Source organism: Eleutherodactylus coqui, chromosome 1, assembly GCF_035609145.1.
Source record: "Eleutherodactylus coqui strain aEleCoq1 chromosome 1, aEleCoq1.hap1, whole genome shotgun sequence".
Taxonomy (NCBI): Eukaryota; Metazoa; Chordata; class Amphibia; order Anura; family Eleutherodactylidae; genus Eleutherodactylus; species Eleutherodactylus coqui.
The window spans coordinates 249478636-249500378 of NC_089837.1; the positions used below are offsets into that span (position 1 = coordinate 249478636).

Below are 21743 nucleotides of genomic sequence, written 5' to 3' on the forward strand. Positions count from 1 at the left end.
CCCATAGAACACGTGTAGCCGGCGGAGGATGGAGCCCTAGAGCTGCGGGTGTCTGACAGCTCCTGGGACTCCAGCACTCCTTATGGTAGCGCGGACAGCCGCCGCCTCTCACAGCCCCTCTGGGAATTGGCCAAGCATAGAACATATAAACATTGCACTTACACCCATAACAATGAACCTGCGCACTGGCTTGTGGGTAATGTAGTCCGGACAGAGGGCAGGCATTGGTACATCCCCACCTATATTCCCGCTAATGAACTACAATTCCCGATAGCTCCTCGAGTCCTGGAACAGCGCAAGTCGGAAGTAGCAGTGCCTAGTGTGCGGGTCACACGGCAGCAGTAATCCCCTCAGTACGTTCCGGAGTAGTAACACAATGGGTATGACGAGCAGCACCAGTGATGGCGCCCACCTACTGTCCTGCAGCCGGGCCGCGGGTGTGGTAGCTGACCGGCAATAACTTGTCCTCCCTTTCATTCCAGCTCTCTGAGGTCATCTTCTCCCGGCTCACTTCATTGGTGGCGGGGGAGCTGGAGGCGGACTATCCTGCTGGGGGCTGCGCTCCCGTAGTATGGAGAGAGCCATGGAGCAGCTCAACCGCCTGACCCGATCCCTGCGCCGAGCCCGCACCGTGGAGCTGCCCGAAGGTAATGGCTGCCCTGCCGGTGTGTGACGGGTGGTGGGAGGCCTGGAAAACCGGGTGCTCATGCCAGAAGGGGTCTGTCACCATCTACTGCGAGTACCTGTCACAAGGGACGCGTCGCCCCCCCCCCTGTGCCCTGCCCCTCTGGCCGGGGTCACATTGCCCCCCTGTGCCCTGCCCCTCTGGCCGGGGTCACATTGCCCCCCCTGTGCCCTGCCCCTCTGGCTGGGGTCACATTGCCCCCCCTGTGCCCTGCCCCTCTGGCTGGGGTCACATTGCCCCCCCTGTGCCCTGCCCCTCTGGCCGGGGTCACATTGCCCCCCTGTGCCCTGCCCCTCTGGCCGGGGTCACATTGCCCCCCTGTGCCCTGCCCCTCTGGCCGGGGTCACATTGCCCCCCTGTGCCCTGCCCCTCTGGCCGGGGTCACATTGCCCCCCTGTGCCCTGCCCCTCTGGCCGGGGTCACATTGCCCCCCCTGTGCCCTGCCCCTCTGGCTGGGGTCACATTGCCCCCCCTGTGCCCTGCCCCTCTGGCCGGGGTCACATTGCCCCCCCTGTGCCCTGCCCCTCTGGCCGGGGTCACATTGCCCCCCTGTGCCCTGCCCCTCTGGCCGGGGTCACATTGCCCCCCTGTGCCCTGCCCCTCTGGCCGGGGTCACATTGCCCCCCCTGTGCCCTGCCCCTCTGGCCGGGGTCACATTGCCCCCCCTGTGCCCTGCCCCTCTGGCTGGGGTCACATTGCCCCCCCTGTGCCCTGCCCCTCTGGCTGGGGTCACATTGCCCCCCCTGTGCCCTGCCCCTCTGGCCGGGGTCACATTGCCCCCCTGTGCCCTGCCCCTCTGGCCGGGGTCACATTGCCCCCCTGTGCCCTGCCCCTCTGGCCGGGGTCACATTGCCCCCCTGTGCCCTGCCCCTCTGGCCGGGGTCACATTGCCCCCCTGTGCCCTGCCCCTCTGGCCGGGGTCACATTGCCCCCCCTGTGCCCTGCCCCTCTGGCTGGGGTCACATTGCCCCCCCTGTGCCCTGCCCCTCTGGCCGGGGTCACATTGCCCCCCCTGTGCCCTGCCCCTCTGGCCGGGGTCACATTGCCCCCCCTGTGCCCTGCTTCTCTGGCCGGGGTCACATTGCCCCCCCTGTGCCCTGCCCCTCTGGCCGGGGTCACATTGCCCCCCCTGTGCCCTGCCCCTCTGGCCGGGGTCACGTTGCCCCCCCTGTGCCCTGCCCCTCTGGCCGGGGTCACGTTGCCCCCCCTGTGCCCTGCCCCTCTGGCCGGGGTCACGTTGCCCCCCCTGTGCCCTGCCCCTCTGGCCGGGGTCGCGTTGCCCCCCCTGTGCCCTGCCCCTCTGGCCGGGGTCGCGTCGCCCCCCTGTGCCCTGCCCCTCTGGCCGGGGTCGCGTCGCCCCCCTGTGCCCTGCCCCTCTGGCCGGGGTCGCGTCGCCCCCCTGTGCCCTGCCCCTCTGGCCGGGGTCGCGTCGCCCCCCTGTGCCCTGCCCCTCTGGCCGGGGTCGCGTCGCCCCCCTGTGCCCTGCCCCTCTGGCCGGGGTCGCGTCGCCCCCCTGTGCCCTGCCCCTCTGGCCGGGGTCGCGTCGCCCCCCCTGTGCCCTGCCCCTCTGGCCGGGGTCGCGTCGCCCCCCTGTGCCCTGCCCCTCTGGCCGGGGTCGCGTCGCCCCCCTGTGCCCTGCCCCTCTGGCCGGGGTCGCGTCGCCCCCCTGTGCCCTGCCCCTCTGGCCGGGGTCGCGTCGCCCCCCCTGTGCCCTGCCCCTCTGGCCGGGGTCGCGTCGCCCCCCCTGTGCCCTGCCCCTCTGGCCGGGGTCGCGTCGCCCCCCCTGTGCCCTGCCCCTCTGGCCGGGGTCGCGTCGCCCCCCCTGTGCCCTGCCCCTCTGGCCGGGGTCGCGTCGCCCCCCCTGTGCCCTGCCCCTCTGGCCGGGGTCGCGTCGCCCCCCCTGTGCCCTGCCCCTCTGGCCGGGGTCGCGTCGCCCCCCCTGTGCCCTGCCCCTCTGGCCGGGGTCGCGTCGCCCCCCCTGTGCCCTGCCCCTCTGGCCGGGGTCGCGTCGCCCCCCCTGTGCCCTGCCCCTCTGGCCGGGGTCGCGTCGCCCCCCCTGTGCCCTGCCCCTCTGGCCGGGGTCGCGTCGCCCCCCCTGTGCCCTGCCCCTCTGGCCGGGGTCGCGTCGCCCCCCCTGTGCCCTGCCCCTCTGGCCGGGGTCGCGTCGCCCCCCCTGTGCCCTGCCCCTCTGGCCGGGGTCGCGTCGCCCCCCCTGTGCCCTGCCCCTCTGGCCGGGGTCGCGTCGCCCCCCCTGTGCCCTGCCCCTCTGGCCGGGGTCGCGTCGCCCCCCCTGTGCCCTGCCCCTCTGGCCGGGGTCGCGTCGCCCCCCCTGTGCCCTGCCCCTCTGGCCGGGGTCGCGTCGCCCCCCCTGTGCCCTGCCCCTCTGGCCGGGGTCGCGTCGCCCCCCTGTGCCCTGCCTCTCTGGCCGGGGTCGCGTCGCCCCCCTGTGCCCTGCCCCTCTGGCCGGGGTCAATGAGTAGACAGACGCCACTCTATAGGTGTACCTACAGTGCCCATGCTCGTATGCTAAACCATTCCCACTTGCTATGAACAATGGTTGTACAAATTGTGCCGCTATCTGCAGTGTGGGTATAGTTTGGGTGTAGTTTGGCAGTCTACAGCCAGCTGCACCATGCTTACCCTTACCCGGTTTATATAGAATTAGTCTCCGTATTACCGTACAGCCCCTGATCCAAGCTGATAACATAAATATGGCATCATGTCTTGCGCCGGACTTGGTAGAATTTCCCTGGCGCTCCGAGTACAGCAGCTCCGTGCGCCTTGACATAAGTCTACTGGTCCCATTTCTGGTATGACTTACAGCAGTTTCCGGCCTACACTATACCCAAATCTGCTGTTCGGGGCAGCCATGCCCCCTCCAACAATTCCACCCACTTTTAAAAAAGTGGCGGAGGTAATACAGAAGGTGGAAAAGGTCGCAGAAATTTGTTGACTATCAGTTTGACTGTCACTATTGTATATACTGCCCTCAGGGCAGACTGCAAGAAGATGACAGATCCCCTTTAGTAGTGCTAGCGCCCCCGTAGTAGTGCTAGCGCCCCCGTAGTAGTGCTAGTGCCCGGGGGAATTTATATGCTAGAAGAAAAATAATCCAATACTTGCCTATCCATGACGGATGCAACATTTTATTCTGACCCAGCACAAGGTGGCACAATGGTCGGGACACAAGTCCTGGCTGCTGTCCTGTGACCTCTGCAGGTGGCAGGGCTGCCCCGTGTCCTGGCTTCAATTGTGAACACTTTCAAATGAGAGGAAAGTGGCCACAGTGCAAATCAAGAGGCCGGGTAGCCCCAAACATCTAGGAAACCAGGCCGAGGGGCTCATGCCTCCCTAGCCCAGTCCGCTCCAGCATGCAGAGATTAGTGCTGCCTATCAGATTACTATATGTAGATACTGTAGATCTTGTAGCAGTTTGGTTACTGCTATTATACTCCCCTCCCTAGTTGTTCCTCCAGAGCTGCTGCTCAATGCATTAGTAGTCCACTCTTTCTAATTGTATAATGGGTGGACTACTAAGCAGCACCGCTCAATGCAAGGGAGCTGTGGCTTCCAGCCCTGACACCGGGAAATGATGTGTTAGTAAGATGACTGAAGACTGTTCTTCTGTCTTTGATGCATAACGCTCAGGACAGGCTTATCCCCGGCAGTATAAGACAAGTGCTACACTTCTTCCCTTTCATAATGTAATGAGGACAGCTGTTCTCCTCCTCATCCTGGACATAGAAAAAGCATTCAATAGCACATCATGGGGGTATATGAGAGTAGTATTGCAGAAAATTGGGACGCCTGTCACTATATTTGGAACCTTCAACTACTTTGAAACTTCCAACTCAAAGTAAGAAGCCATTCAGATCCGTCAGGGCATGAGACAGGTCTGTCCTCTCTGTCCTGCCCTTGTAATAGAACCCCTAGCCATAACTCCTATGGAATGGCCCTAATATTATGGGTATCCTAGTATTACAGAAAGGCCCTAATATTATGGGTATCCCAGTATTACAGAAAGTGTATAAGCCTAGCCTGTTTGCAGATGATCTCCTAATCTCTCCTCTGTTCTGCAGCAGTTTGCCAATATCTCTGGCCTTCAAATTAACCTTAATAAGTTGGAAGTGTTTTTTTTAGTAATCTTTCTGAACAGGTCAATGCTCTCATCAAACAATGCTATACCTGTCCCACTATATACCATACTTGGGGGTTAATCTAACTTTACAGGTCGAATTAACTCCCACTGACTCGGGACTTGGAGGAATGGGAATCGCTAGAATCCATGCTGTTAAGATGATACTCACAAGAAGCTTGTACTTGTTTAGTAGCTTACCTATCCTTATGGTTAGACGGGATACTACATTATTACAAGCTCACATTGACCAGTTCATTTGGTTGGATCGCAGACCAAGGCCTCTAACTTGTACCCTATAATAAAGTGTTTGCTGCCTGCTTTATTTGTGACTACTGTGGACTAATCTAACAGGGAAACGGTTTTCTCCCTTCCCCATGTCCTCTTGTTGAGGTGATCTGAGCTTTGGGCGTCTGCAGTGTCCTATAACCAGGATGTGTGAGCTTGGCCATGCAGTGTCGGTAGAGCGGGTCTGCCTCGTGACTTTGTATTCTGTAATAATGGTATATTCTATTAATCATTGTTGTGTCTTGTAGATAATGAAACTGCCGTTTATACCTTGATGCCAATGGTAATGGCTGATCAACACAGGTATGTGATTAACAAGATGCTGAAATATTGGCTCAAAAAAGGAGCAGTGGGGCTTATTGAACCTTCCCCTCTGGTCCTAAGGCCACTCTCACACATGTGCTTTTTACCGCGATTACCACAGCGTTTTGAACGCCGCAGTAATTGTGATAAAACGATTCCATTGATTTCAATGGGACCTTGCGGACATGCGCTTGAACCTGGCGCTTTCTAGCGCAGCGATTTTTCGAGCGCTGTCTGCTGTATTTTGCTGCGTTTAACGCACCTCATAACCCATCACAAGGATAAAGTGCGCTAAAACTCGCTGTCGGAGGCAGTAACCTGTGTCCGAAAAACTGCAGTAAAATCGTGTCAGAACGCCGTGATCGAAATCACAGAATTTTGCCGCTGGCATGTGTGAGAGTGGCCTAAGGGTGTCCATGCAAACTGTCATATCCAGATTGCCACTAGTTGCTGGGCTGTATTTGTAATTGCCATTATTTTAATTGGCAAATCCAGAAGCAGACCGGCAATCAGCAGTAATCTGCATGCAGTTACCGCGATTTGGCGGCCGCATGTATGGGCACCCTAGGGCAATGATCACATGATATTGCCGGTTGTGCCACTTTTACCAATAAAATTGTGCAATGGTACAGCCATCACATGGGGTGCAGTTTCAGATATAGTGTGAGAGACCAGCCTAATATAGAGACAGCCAAGTTCAGAGGGCAAAGAAAGAATCCTCATCCTCTCTGATATAAGGTGATTGGGTGGTGCGTGGCATCACAAAGGTACATTTTGGAACTCTATACTTCTGTATAGCAGGGTATTCTATTGGCTATGAGGTTGCAAGGTGCAAATGGACAAACGTCTTTTATTCCTCCAAGACAACAATAAACAGCAATGTTTGGACTCCAAGGAGTCTTTTTCATAACCATATGTGCACTATACATACATTTATAAGAAAAGAAACAAACCACAAAATGAGTAGTAACTTGGTCACTCCACCCACTCCTCAGGTGAGCTTGCGTCATGCTGCATGATCACCTTGAGGATACCAATAAAATGATATAATGCAGGTTCAAAGAGCATACATACAGAAGGTTGGTAAAATCTAATCTCTCACTCTGTGTTTGTAAGATTTCTACAAGGCTCTTTGTTTCAGGCACAATAAGAAATTTCTGCAAGCTGACCACTACTGGGAGTCTCAAGCAGCTATTGAGTGGAAGGAGTAATTTTATAGGGTCACTCCAGCTAAGACACATGCTTGAACCCCTCACCTGATTGCCTGTCACACTCTGGAGGTCTCCTCTGCGTATTCCAGTCACTTCCATAAAGTGCATCCCCCTGTCTGATACTTATCAGGCACTAACTGGAGGCATATTTGGTATTTCAGCCGCACTTCAGTAGCGGTGAGCGATTCCAGCGACGGTGTGCACGAGTGCTACTTCACGAGACCAGCGGGGGTTTAGGGTTAGGGCTAGGTTTAGGGGTTAGGGTTTAGGCTTGGGCTTAGTTGCCGACCCTCCTACGGCCGTGCTGCTGCTTATTTAATGGGCCGGCCACTCGTGCACATCTCCAAAGGGGGGGTGTCCCCAACAACCAATCAGGTCGCTGGAATCGCTCACCACTACTGAACTGTGGCTGAAATCCCAAATATGCTAACTGGAGGCTAAACTATTTTACTTTTAGTTTCACATCTAACCCATGATGCATTAGCTAAATCTATACCATTCTGCCTTCTGGGCAGACAGTTAAATTATATCATTACCGTCTGTATTCACCTGAATAAGCTACAGAGCATACATATACAGTCAGGCTGATGAGCTGTGATGTCCTCCATTATAACTGTGTGACAGGTGCTATGGGATCATCAGTAACTGTGAGAGGAGTGTCTGTGTCCTCTTGTAGGCAGTTTCTGTGGCAGATTCACGTAACTGCGTTGCATAAACTGAGAATCTGACTAAAAATGAATACATAACCCCCAAGTAGATCTGGGCTGTTCAAAACCGAGATCACATGATGATTGAGGAAAAAAACTAACCAAAGTAGCACTAGCTCACTTGTATATGCTAGGGGGAGGGGTACATAATGAATGAATAAAACAAATCCCTTATCTAAGGGCCCTTTTACATGGGATGACCTGTCAGGCGCAGATGATTGTTCCCAGCGATAATTGTTCCTGTGCTTTTACACATGACCGATCACCATAGATGAATGACTGCCTGTTTACACGGACCGATCGCCGTTCAGTTTTTATGCATGCAGAAACTGAAAAATGAATGATAAGCAAACGAATTATCCTATGTCGTTCAGTCGGTGCATGCATTTAGACTGACTGACAACTGTTCAGATTCTCACTAGATCACGGGAATCTGAACTCCTTTATCTGCCAGTGTAAAAGGACCTTTAACCCTTTGCAATCCAATTTTGGATTCAGGTTTTCCTAGGGGGCTTTCTCTTTCTGCCATTATACAATGGCACCATCTGCTGGCTAGAGCCAGTACTACGGTGTGTGACATGCTGGAGAGGCCCCCGACAACAGAGCGGCCAGTAATCTACAGTAAGAATATCCTCCTGGACATCTTCTGACATCAGCTGTACAGCCTTCAATCAGAATGTCTTTAGATGTCAGACAGTGGATTGGAAAGGGTTAAGTCCTCATGTCCACGGGAGGGTCGGATTCCACATGCAGGAGCCCGTGGTGGAATACAACCCTGCCCGCGGCCGAGGACAGTGCTTGCCTGTCCGGGTCTTCACTGTGGATGTGTGCGGAAGTGGCGCGCAGCACTCTGGCGCAAATCCGCAGCAGAAATGTCTTTTTTTTAAATCTGCTTTCCCGTGGAATCCACGGCCCATTTGCAATTCAATTGCGGACAGGCCACGGATCCATTGACTCCAATGGAAGCTGTCTGTGCGGGAACCGCAGCAAAATGTAGCTCGCTGCGATTTTGTTTTCCTGACCAAAAGGTCTGCAAAGCAAATCCGCATGCTTTAATTCAGCTGCGGACGCCCATGTCTTCCTATGGGCGGCTTGAACTGTGGATCGTCCGCGAGGGTTCCCCTACGTGGATTCTGCAGTTCAAATTTGCCCGTGGACATTGGGCCTAAGTGTGTCTACGTCTCTGTCTTTTTTTTGCTAAAGAAGCACTCTGGATGGTAGAGCAGCCAGTAACATTACAAGAAAATGCTTTGGAGTGTTTTGGGTATTTTTGTACAACCACTTCAGGCTGGGGGATCGACATGTTTTTTTTTGTGGCAACCCATTTCTGTGCTCTCCCTAGTGCCGATATACACATGGGAGCCTCATCATATAGCCGCTCTCATGGCAGTGGTTGTATGCCGACAGGCATTCTCCTTCGGGGCTGGGGGCCGGTTTTCTTGCACAGCATTCTATTTTATTTATAGGTTTGCCTTATATCGCCTTGATCGTTTTCTGAGATGATTATGGCTGATGATTGACACTGCAGTACCTCTGTTGATTTTCTTGTGACCTAGCCGGTCTTTTTTCATAATGCATGATACTTATGTTTGGGGCAGCCTTTATTATACACTCAGTATCTTTTCTACACCATATATTCCCCACTTGCCTCTTTGATATACCCAGATTTATATATATATGAGTAATTTAACTTTTTTGTGTGTATGGAATTTTAAATATTTTTAACTGTTCTAATAAAGCTTTTTTCTAAATGTTATAGCTGTGGATTTTTTTGAATTGTGTTGGAGTGTGCACTTTCTATTCCTATGCTGCTTTCTCTCTCTGTTTTCACCCATTTATGTGCTCTTCACAAACAGTACTGCCCTACAAAGCTTCTGTATTTTCTGTCTTTTTCTAGTACTTTCTTACAAGGCACTAGAATTCACCATATCAATATATAACCTAAAGGTGTCCATACACATTAGATAGAAGGAGGTTGATACTTGGAACAACTGTTGAACAATCCCCTGGTGAACAGGCACAGCCCTGCACATTTTAATGAATATTGTCTGTCAGCCATTCAAACTGGGACAACTTCTTTCCAAATGGTGATGATTAGTTATTAGTTAACTGAAAAGATGATTGTTTAATTCAACCTGACGAACAACCGTTTTGTTTGATATCCTCCACTTTAGGGTGCATTCACACAAACGTATATCGGCTCGGTTTTCACGCCGAGCCGATATACGTCCTCCTCGTGTGCAGGGGGGGGAGGATGGAAGAGCGCAAGAGCAGGAACTGAGCTCCCGCCCCCTCTCTGTCTCCTCTCCGCCCCTCTGCACTATTTGCAATGGGGAGAGGCGGGGCGGGGCTAATTCACGGCCCTTAGCCCCGCCCCCATCCCACCTCCTCTCATAGCAAATATAGTGCAGAGGGGCGGAGAGAAGGCGGAGAGGGGGCGGGAGCCTCAGTTCCTGCCCCTGGCTCTTCCATCCTCCCCCCCCCCCCCCCCCCCCTTGCACACGAGGACGACATATATCGGCTCGGCGTGAAAACCGAGCCGATATACGTTCGTGTGAATGCACCCTTAGTCTGTGTATGGTCACCTTAAGACTGCAAGGACAATCAAATACAGACATGCCATTGTTTAGCTGAAAATAAAGGCGCTCTCTCAAGGAATCCTAGGGTGTGCAGTGGTGCCTTAATTCATCATTGCTACTTCACACCTGCATAAATGGGGGAAATTCCATATTACGTGACAAATTGGCATCAGAGGTCGTTCAGCAGATACAATCAGAAGTAGGGAGTCTGTCCTTTATCCCCCACTAATACTTATCCTTTGTAACATCTGAGCAAATCCTGACACGAGAGGGGCCTTGAGAGGCATTAGGAATAAAGTGCCTGGTTAGGTGGATGACTTTCTTTCCTTTCCATGGAAAGTAATCTTACAGCAGAATTAAGCAAATAAGCTGCCTTCTCAAATGTTACATGGATTTTCCAGGTGAACGTAATTAATGATCTGTCCTTAGAATAGGTCATCGATAGCACATCGGCAGGGGTCTGCTGCTTTGGACCCCTGCCAATCAGTCGATAGGAGTTGCTGTCAGCCATCCAGAAAAGTCGTAATGCTGCACATTCAGTAGTAGCCCTGTTTTGTATTGCAGCTCTTTCCCATTGAAGTGAATGGCAGAGAGCTGTAATATCAAACTGGACCACTGCCAAAAAAACAGCGTTCTAGAGCATTCATTCATTATGTAGTTATTCCTCCAGTGTGTATATATATAAGTGAACTAGTGTTACCTAGGTTGGGTATTTATTTTATATCTCTTCCTCGGATAGTCATGTGATCTCAATTCTGACCAGCGCAGATCTGCTTGGGGTTATGTATTCATTTTCTAGTCAAACTTCTGTTTGTGTGATACTGTTATACGAATCTACCACAGAAACCGCCTACAGGGGGACACAGGAACTCCTATGATAGTTAGTGATGATGATCACACAACTCCTGTTACACAGTTCTAATAAATCACAGCTCGTCCTCCTGACTGTTTACTTGTGGTCTGTAGTTTATTTAGGTGAATATAGAAGGTAATGATAATTAAACTTTCTCCCCATCAGACAAAAATGGTGTAGCCTCCGCTAATGCTGTACTGACGTATCGTGAGATGGTGCCTGATAAGCATCAGACATGGGGGGTTACACTGCAGGGAATACACAGAGGAGACCTCTGGAGTGTGATGGGCAATCGGGTGAGTTTCTGTCAGCTTACCGGAAAACTCTTATCAGCTGATTGGCAGTGGTCTGACTCGGTAGACCTCTGCTGACATCAATAGCTTTTACCTGGAAAACCCCTTTAAAATAAAATCTCTAAAGTCTGAGGAACTTAAAAGGGTTTTTGGAGAGTCAAGAAAAAAATCTATAGTCACATAGTGACCTACATTAAAAAACACACAAAGCATAAGCCCCACTTATGAGTCAGAGGTCTTTCCCCGGGTCCGGCATAGTGTCCCTCATTGTGGAAGAAAATGTGCCAATGATTGTGCGCGTTTATTGTGTTCATCCAGTTACTGGAGTCAGTGGTCGCATGCTGTTCAGTTCATTGCCGTATTCCCACAGATGCCAATGATTGGCTGAGCAGTGCATAATGAACGGCATGTGATCTCTGCAACGTCTTCTGTCATTGGATCCAGAGGGACCTCTGACTGGTGAGCATGGCTTTCACTTTAGTCTTTCTTGCCAGTATGATTTTTTTTTTTCTGACTCCTGAAATACAGACATGCTTTGGTTGGGTTAACCCCATGCCCTTGGAGGCTCGCACTCATCCCAATATAGGCACACTACTCTGAAGGTAGCATCCACTATCTTCCCTAGAGCATTTATCTCTCCTTCTCTGTCCTCTTGACTTCCCACGTTGAGGAACCCATTATTCTTGAAATGAAAAACGGTTCATTGATGTAGATACTGGATACCTGTTAATAAATTTTGGGTCACACACCATGCAGGAGGGGAAAAGGATGTCCTTCCATGCCTTTCTTTAAACCACAATCTCTCATGAATTGACAAATAACTCAACTCTGACATTTCTTGATGTCTAAGTACAAAGCAGAGGGGTGCTAAAAACCCTCTAAGCATCTGTGTGAAACACGAGTTATTGTCATGCCTTGTCCTACCATCTGTACCATGTTGGTTTCCCTATCCGTCTCTAACCCGGAGGTTTGATCACACAGGGCGCAAACATTGCTGATTTATTGTAAGCGAATTGCTGGCAGAAAATCTGCAGCGTTTAGATTAGCAGCAAAGTAGATGAAATGTTAACAAATATGCGGAAAAGATTCTGCTGTTTGTTTTTAGAAATCCACAGCATGTTGATTGATTGTTGCAGATGTTCAATGCAGCATTCACACTGCAACAACATCCACGACAAATGTACATGTAACACTTGCGGATTTTTCAGGGGGAATCACAGGAAACTCCACCCTGTGTGGCCATTTTGTTTAGATGGACAAATAAAAGTACTCAGAACTAAGCCGCTATCACTTCTCTATAGTGATCACAGTATCATTTGTTGTACCTGCCTAGTCTTCTGCACACAGGAATTTCTCACGGAAAAGGGTGGGGATTAGTAAAGATAAAAAAAACTAATAAAAAGCTTTACTCACATTCTGAGTATTGTGTAACTTGCACTTGATAGGGGTCAAAGGTTCTTTGTCTCTTCTGGAGAGAAGACTGGGAAGCTTTCTGCCTGAGCATCGGCAGCCACGTTCTCTGCTATGTTGTACGTTACTGTGACTGGAGAGAACCCTTGCTAACAGTAGAAGTAGTCAGCAAGTGTTTTCTCCCAGCACTAGGCAGGGCCAACTGTACAGTGCAGCATCCTGTGCACATGTGGCAGTGTGGTGAGAAAGGCAGCTGCCTCCTAAATGCTAGTCATCCTTGTAAGGCCAACTAATCCCTCCACAATATAGGCACATATTACTCCCATATAGTTAGTGTTTGGTTAATGCCACCATACCAGGACCACATATTACCATTGCATAGTGACTGAATAACACCACCATGCTATTATTGAATAAAAACACTATATGGAGATCGATATTATCAATATACAGTGACCATATAAGTGACTATAGTGCAGTTAAATCTAGTGGTCACAGGTGACGTCTTCTCTGATTATAATCTTCCCAGACTGATGTCTGTCCAGCCTTTGTTTTTGAAGACTTCCATTGAAGGAGAAATCACTAACTCCCATTTACTCCCTGAAAAACTAATTAAAAAATCTGCGGCTTTTTGATGCAGAACCGCAGGGGAACATGTCACTTCTCCATGTGGGCACGCAATTTTCTGTGTCAGAATTCCACACGTGGGTTCTGCTCATTGACAGGCAAATTCTACATATGGATTCGCTCCGAAAAGTAAGGCGAAAGGGCATGTATTTTGATGGCGTTTTTGAAGTGGAATTCGTAGCAAAAGGATGCAGATTTTGACGTGGTTTTCAGAGGCGGAATGCATAATGAAAATTCTGCAGTAAATTGCGCTGTGTGAACATACCCTTACTGCTTCCACACAGTTACAGTAAGCCCTTTATGTTCGCACTTGGTGATAATACCGCTAACATAGTAAAAAATAACCAGTTAGCAGTGTGTTCACAGTAATAGTGTACTCTTACTTCCCCTGCAGAATAATAGTGCTGCCACGCATTAAATGTGCTCAATACTTTCCTAACCACATTCCCATGATAAATGGAGATGATCAGCTTGCAGGTCTCTTCCAGCCTGTGACGTGTGCTGTTGGCAGCTCGGCGCTGGCAATCGTGATGACATGACATGACTTCACTGCCCTGCCCTGTTTCAGGTTACTGAAGTCTTGTAAGCCGTAGTTGTACAGTTGAGGGGCGCAAGGGGGCGGTTTTAACCTGGGTAAACACTTGTTCAATGGGGATTTCTCATAATTAACTTTTATGACCTCTGTCTGATATGCAATCTGATTGTATCCCCACAAATCCTGAGAGAAGGATTAGCCTATGAGAAATTCAAAACAGCTGACCTGTCTACCTACTCTTTGACCCTCACCCTATTAACTCTTTATGCTTTAGCAGAGGATATGGAAAGGGGTTGCTCTACATGGATATCACTGAAAGGGAGTAAACACTTTCACAACTGGACAAATATGTTACCGTGTGTGTATGTATTTGTGCTCATATACTCTTTGTCAAAAAAAAATCAAGCACCTAGGAGTTGTTACTTTGCTGCTAAACTGGGCATGCGGGTACATCTTAGCAGAAATATAAATGATTAGAGTTGTGAAGTGATTAGGTGAACAGTCTTATCATCTGAGGCCCTAAAAGTGGTTCCATCCTTGGCCTACAAAAAGTTTCTCAGAGGCTACTTGTGTGTGGTTTGACCTCTCTCCACTTGTCTAGAGCTTGTTGACCAGTGGACAAGCCTCTACGATGAAGAGATTTCACCCAGTTATCAGAGTTTGAGAGGAAACTCATTATTATGGCCGAAGGATATTTGGTCTCATGACATCCATTACATGTTCTGCCTTTGACACCCACCCACGATCACCTCTGTTTGCAGTGGTGTCGTAAACGATGAAACTAGACTGCTACGGAGTGTAACTGAGTTGTCTTCAGTGATGAATCAAGGTTTAGTTTGTACACTAACGACGGCCGTGCTCGTGTCTGGAGACCTAGCGGTAAGCACCTCAATCCTGCCTTTGTTGTGGAGAGCGGCACACTGCCCCCCCTGCTGGTGTGATTGTCTGGAGGGTCATCGCATAAGGCTATCGGTCACCCCTAGTAGCGATACGAGGGACAATGGTAACTCAGCCATATGCTCAGGACATCCTACAGCCACTTGTGTTCCTCTCATGGCGGCTTCCAATAGGCATTTTCCAGTAGGATAATGCTCAGCCGCACACAGCAAGGGGGTCACAGAAATGCCTCCACAACATTGTCACACTTCCATGGCTGTCTGGTCGCCAGATTTATTGTTAATAGAACATGTAAGGGACCATCTGGGACACCAACTTTGACAGCCTGCGAGTTTGCATGATCTAGAGGCTCAGTTACAGCAAATGTGGACTGATGTTTTGCAGGATTCCATACGGAACTTGTATGCCTCCATGCCCGCCCATATCACTACTTGCATCCAAGCTATAGGTGGCCGAACAGGGTACTAGAGCCTCCCTTCAGCAGGTCCGTCTTCCGTAATAAATTATCTTTTTACTCTGATATTGCAATTACTTACTTACAATTGTAATCAATGTTACAATTACACATAGAAAGTTTCATTTGATTCTGACAACTCCTAAGTCCTTTTTTTTACAGTGAGTGTACATATGAACTTCTTACTTCAAAATAAAGTATACCTTTAGTGTTGTCTACAATAGGCATTTTACTTTTTTTCTTTCTACATTAAGGTCTGTTCTGGAGTTGCTTTCAAATTCTAAGTTTGATGTCAACTATGCCTTTGGAAGAGTGAAACGAAGTTTGCTTCACATTGCTGCCAAGTAAGATGTTTGTTTATTTATGTATTTAGATTTTTTTATTTTAGTTACTACATTGTCCAGGTCAATTAAGATAAGAAAAGCAAAAAATGTAAAAAGTAATTTAACTTCTTATGTACAATTAAGGTTGGAAATACTAACATGAAATTTTAAGAACAAACTTTTAATATAAAGGACCACTCCAGCAAAAACACATTTTTCCATACCTGCAACCCATACCTGATTGTCTGTCTTGCTCTTAGACGTCTCCTATATGTATCGCAGTTACTTCTACGCAGTGCAGCCTCCTGTCTGATACTTATCAGGCACAATCTTAATGTTGAGATTTTAAATTAAAATACAGATTGGTTGAAAAATGTGAACTTGGTTGTAAACTGTTTTCTCACTTATAATTTGGCTTGGGCCAGAACCAAAATATTAATTGATCCTGTTCTATGTTTAGATGAAAAGTCCTCTAATTAACTTAACACACTCAAGTATTTGTTTCTGTACAGTAATCTATGATGTGCAATTTCTTCTAGGAGTATACTTACCCCAGAGGGAGAGTATAATCAACTAAATCTGTCAATTTTCGTAATAGACATTTGTACTAATGTACATGGGTAATATATCCATTTATAATACATGTATCTTTAGAAGTCTAAGATGATTTGGCATTCAAGATATAATTGGCCTACTGTTACTTCTTTATATAATACATACAGTACATTGTTAAGATAATGGGGCATATTTACTAAACTTGTCTAATAATTAGACAGCGCAAACTTAAAGGGGTTTACCAAAATTATTTGTGGATTTGGACAACTAAACACTTTTTTTTATTATTGAGATTTGGTATTTACTAATTGGTTGTTCTTCTTCAGTTGTGGCTCTGTGGAGTGCTTAGTTCTGCTTCTAAAAAGAGGAGCAAATCCAAACTATCAAGATATTTCAGGATGCACTCCTCTTCATTTGGCTGCTCGAAATGGGTAAGTTTTCTAGATTTATATGGAGGATTATCTTAAAGTGAACGCTCAGTTTTATAGAGCAAATAAACCTTTTAAGGGATTCTGCTAGTAATTTTGCCAATGGAAAACTGACAGCTCTATGTAGAGGCAGGGAACAAGGTGTCATCACAGCTCTGCATGGGGGACTACTCCCTCAAATGCTCCCCCCTCTCTGTCCCATGAGCTACTCTACAGTCAGCACTGATTGACAGCAGAAGCGGTCTCCAGATTGGACCTGACCTTTGAGACTGTAGTCCATGTCCAAATGTTAAAATCACAGAAAAGGGAAATATAAACAGACAAACAAACAAAAAAAATCACTAAAAGCGGCCAGATACTTACTGATCCACTAATGCAGGAGGGCAGGTAAAAGCACCACATCCCTCAACAGCCAGACTGCCACTCACACATCTTCCTCATATTGAGGGGACCAGCTGCTTAGTACTATTCTTGCACAAAAAGAGGGCATATACAGGGTGTCAGGCCACATAGTACGTGTAGTGCACCATGCAGACTTAAAATATATTAATGACGACATATTTTAATCCAGGGGGTGCCCTGTACCCCAAAGGTGAACCACACTAGTACTAGCACCCTGGGCTCCCCCAGTATTCAATGCCACATTGCACGTTACAGATAAATACGAGGTATTGGTTAATATTTTGGCCAAAATACACAAGCTCACAACCCACGTCAAGGGTTCTCGTTTAATTGTGAGTCCCTACACTAACATCAACCAAAATCACAGAAAAGGGAAATATAAACAGACAACTGTGTGAGTGGTTGCTCATCAGTACCTAGCACCTGTGCGTTGCTCCATCGTATGTCAGTTTGTTTGTCTGCATGTTGAGGGATGTGGTGTTTTTACTTGCCCTCTTGTATTAGTGTATAAGTAGGTATATGACAGCTTTCTGTGATTTATAGTTTTTTGTATGTCCAAAAGTTAAGCTCAGTATTATGTACACCATTACAAATACACCTAGCAGCGAAACAGGATGAGGGTGCCAAATAGACCATTAAAGAGACTCCTTCACCTACTTTTAGCACTGTAAGCTCAGCATATGGGCTGAAAGTAGGTGACACGCTGAGTCTGGCGATGTAAGTTTTATATTTACCTCTCCTGTCAATCCCCTGGTGTGAGCGCTGCATTGAGTGGCGCTGCTATGTAGTCAACACTTTTTAAAACTAGAATGGGCAGACTACTTAGAGCGTTGCTCAATACATTGAAGGTAAGTATAAAAACTTACATGTGGGTCACCTACTTTCAACCCATAAGCTTAGCTTCTGGTGCTACAAGTGACACATTCCTGTTAAGGTAAATTATAAAGACGCATATTTGAATATATTATAGCTATTAGCCTGATCTGTCTAAAAGTGAACATTTAAGGGAATATTTCATGGAGTTATCCCTAGTGAATAAAGCAGCAGAGCACTTGCATGACAACCAATCTATTCACTGTCTATGGAGATAGCTGAGTAATGTGCTCAGCTATCTCCCTAAGGCCTAATGCCCACGGCCGGATATCCGCGGCATTTCACTGCAGCTATTTGAGCTATTAGGTTCAATAGAACCTAATAGCTCAATGTACATGCTGTGGAATTCCCCCACGGAATTCCGCAGCATGAAATTACCTGCAGCATGTCCTATTTGCTGCGGGAATACGCATCGATGGCTACCATTGTAGTCAATGGAAGCCGACCGTCACGCTATACTTCCGCTGTAGCACAGCAGAAGTATAGCGTGAATACGCGCCCTGCCCACTGCTGACCGGGTCATGTGATTCCGCTGTTGGGTCATGTGATGCCGCCAGCGCGTCATGTGACACTGCCGGCGCATTATGCACTGTACTGCGCATGCGCGCCGCCAGTGTCATGCGGGGGCTACACAGCGGATCCGGAGGTCAGTATGGGGTCTTTGGGGGAGCGCCGTGACGGACTCCGCTGCGGTATTCCACCTGCGGAGCCCGTCACGGCCGTGTACATAAGGCCTAAGGGCTTTTACATACTAGCGTTTTTTTAACGCTGCAATATTGTTGCGTTTTTTTACTGTAAATGTCAATGGGACTTTCAAATGTTAAAATCGCATTGCACAAAAATCGTAAGTTTGCGCTTCTGCGATTTTTGTGCTGCTGCGATTTTAACATTAGGAAGTCCCATTGACATTTACAGTAAAAAAACACAGCGATATCGCAGCGTTAAAAAAACACCAGTGGGTAAAAGCCCTGATGTTATAGAAGTGGTTGGAGTGGTGGTCTCGCTTGGGCACCACCACTCCATCCACTAGGAAGACTGGGTGCGCTGTTCTCATGATTCCTGTGAGTTGCAGTGGTCAGACCCCCAGCAATCATGCATTTATCATCTATCATGCGGATAGGTGATAAAGGTTTTGGTCAGAAAGCACTTTTAAATTTGACAAGAGCAATTTATAATAGTAAGCTTTTCAGAACTCTAAACCACATTCCTCCCTGAAAATATATTTTGGGAGATATGTATAGAATCTGAAAATAACTGTTATTACTACTTACTATTCAAGTTCTTGCAGGCAAAAGAAATGCATGAGCAAACTCCTGGAGTATAACGCGGATGTTAACATTTGCAACAATGAAGGCCTGACTGCTGTAAGTGATCACTGTCGTTGATATCTCTGTAATATTTGTGTGTTCATACGTTGTTAAACTGAAATTCCACCCGCATTACAAATGCCATTCCTAACCCCTTAACGACCGCCCATACTTCTTTAGAGCCCCGTTAAGAAGCTTTAGTCTGCAGCGCCGTCTTTTGAAGGCGGATGCATAAGAAGCCCCGCACGGTTCTGTGCTAGAAAGAATGGGTACTCGGCTGTCGAACGATAGCCTGGCACTTCTTCTAACACTGGTGACCAAAGAAACCTTGGATCCCCGATGTTTAACCCTTTACATACCACGGTCAGTGCGACCACGGCATGTAAAAGGGTAACAGAGGGAGAAGGCTCTCTCTTTCACCCATCAGACCCTCGCGATGTGATTGTGGGGTCCTGATGGGTTGCTACGACACCTGGAGGCTTGAATATAGCCTCCGGCTCTGCCAGCTACGGTGGCCTATGTGACTCAGCCTCAGTTAGTACGTTATTTACCCTGCAGATATATAAAAAACACGGCTAAAGTAGCTAATTTTGCTTATCTTGCCTTGCAAAAAACGGAATACAAAGTGATTAAACAGGTATAGTTCCAGTCATGTAGCAGAAAACTTAATGAGCAATTCTTGTGCTTCACCGTGGATCCAAATGCAAATCAACCAGGAGCGACCTCTTCTTTCTGGTCCACAACTAGAGCTGACAATTTACACCAACCAATTCAGTAGTTTTCCAAGATTAAGCTATTAATTACCTATCCTTTGTATCGGTCATCAATAGCTGATCAGCGGGCGTCTCCCTCTGACAATCCTTGCTGATCAGCTGATTGAAGAGGCCACAACACTTGGGTGAGTGCTGCAGTCTCCTCTCAGGTCTGTGATGTCACGTTCATCAGTCACATGGCCTGAGAGCAGCTAAGTCCCATTTAGGTGAATGCCAGTGACAACCGCTATACAATGTGCCTGGTATGGACTGAAGTGACAATGGTACTCAGGCGAGCACCTCTATTACTTCAGTCAGCTGATCAGCAGGGATTCAAAGCACCCCTAGCAATTAGCTAATGATGAGCTATCCTGAGGATGGGTCCTTAATACTGTAGAAAACCCCTTTAAGCACCACATCTTGGTGATAACATTTAGCACACCATCTCTAATTTTTAGAAGAAAAACAAGCAGGCAGACATAGTGCAAGCAACCTCCAAATGGTTAAAAAGCTTTATAAGGTTTTTATGTATACTCATAAACCACAATAGGATTGATGCATGTAACAGTCAAATCAAGTCCTTTTTGGAACTCCAACTATCCACCTTTTTTCCAAGGCATAACATCTGACATCATAAGATCCAATGAATAAGGCTTACTTATAATCACTATTCCTATATTCCTTTGGTGGTTCTTGGGCTCATTAATGTAGAGCAAGAACCCTTTCCGACAGCACTGTTTCGGTGTTCTTGGCTCTCATCGGTTCACAGCTCCACTGTGTATTTATGAGAGTTACGAACTCTGAAACAATAATTTTAAATAAGCCTTATATATTCACTCCTGTGGTGTCAGACATTAGTCCCCTAAAGAAGGTAAACTAGAGGTGAAGCTAGAATAAGACAATTGAGGCACTGTTCCAAAAGGGCTTGATAATTACATGCATCACTTTTATAGCTGTTTGAGAGTGTGAATACCTAGCTTTGCAGAGCCTTTTAACCATTTGGGAGTTGATTGTACTACCGTATGTCCTGCTGCTTGTATTCCTTCTAAACAGGAAGAGTTACTGTGCTACATATTACAGTGGAGATGTGGGGCCTAATACTGGATCTGCTGGTGGGACTTGTCAACTCTGCTTGTGAATCAGAAGAAAGATGTCGCTCCTGGTTGATTTGGTGAAGTGCAACAATTGTTTTTGTTAATTTATTGACTTTGAAGAGACTGAACACTTCTTCATATTTTTTGCTGCACCCAGGTATTTAATATGGAATCAGCAGTGCTCTCTTTAAACCAGGTGCAGAAACCCTGACAGACAAGGTTTGCCTGTTCTGCTTATGACAGGTAGGCCCAATGTCCACGGGCAAATGGAAGCTGTCCAATCTGTGTGCTGCGGATCTGCGGGAAAGCAGTAGATTTAAAAAACAAACTGTACTGGTCATGTCTGACGGCGAGCCGTGAGCACCATGCGCAGTACAGCGAACCCAGAAGTGGAGCCCACGGGCAGTGCTGGATCCCCTGCACAGAATCAACGCGTGCCGTGGACATAAGGCCTATGTGTTGACATGCTTGACTATGCATATACCTTGTAAATGATTTATTCAGAAATGGAGAAGAAATATGAATGCAGTAGAGTATTGTTAAATGCAGGGTAAAGAGATGGAAAGAAGTACAGCAGAGACAGACCTGACGCTGGTGAGCAGTAGGTTGCAGGTCTTATTCTAGTGGTTAAATTGCTGATAGAAGTGTCTGGAATACAGTATAAGGGTTCCTTCACACAGGTGATTGTGATTTTGACGCAAGAAAATTGCAGCAAAATTGCAATTGTGTTCAGGAATTTTTGAGCGTCAGCGATGCTTTTTCTTGAGAACAATCACTATGCACAAAAATTGCAAGTTTGTGCGTTGTGATACGATAAAAAGGAGACTCTACAGGGAAACATGGCAACATCACAGGAGTGAAAACATCTCAAATGGGAATGAAACCAGTGAAAATCATTGGTTTCATAACCCTCCATTTCACTCACACTCGCATTGCGTGCAAATCGTACGATTTTATCGCCAGCCGGCAGGCGCACCCTAAGCCAAGGGTTTCAGTACCTATGGCAGTATGGCTCTAAGCTATGCCATATCT

General features: G+C 48.0%; 1 protein-coding gene across 2 annotated transcripts in view; it reads left to right on the forward strand.

The window, feature by feature from the left end:
• Positions 1–271: 271 nt before the first annotated feature.
• Positions 272–21743, forward strand: part of HACE1 (HECT domain and ankyrin repeat containing E3 ubiquitin protein ligase 1) — a 104873-nt gene continuing 83401 nt past the window's right edge. For both annotated transcript variants that reach the window (XM_066608072.1, XM_066608080.1), the window contains exons 1-6: positions 272–380; positions 483–647; positions 5357–5411; positions 15232–15321; positions 16182–16286; positions 18847–18922. In XM_066608072.1, the coding sequence (XP_066464169.1) occupies positions 572–647; positions 5357–5411; positions 15232–15321; positions 16182–16286; positions 18847–18922 (402 nt within the window). In that variant the 5' untranslated portion in view covers positions 272–380; positions 483–571. The remainder of the gene's footprint in view (positions 381–482; positions 648–5356; positions 5412–15231; positions 15322–16181; positions 16287–18846; positions 18923–21743) is intronic.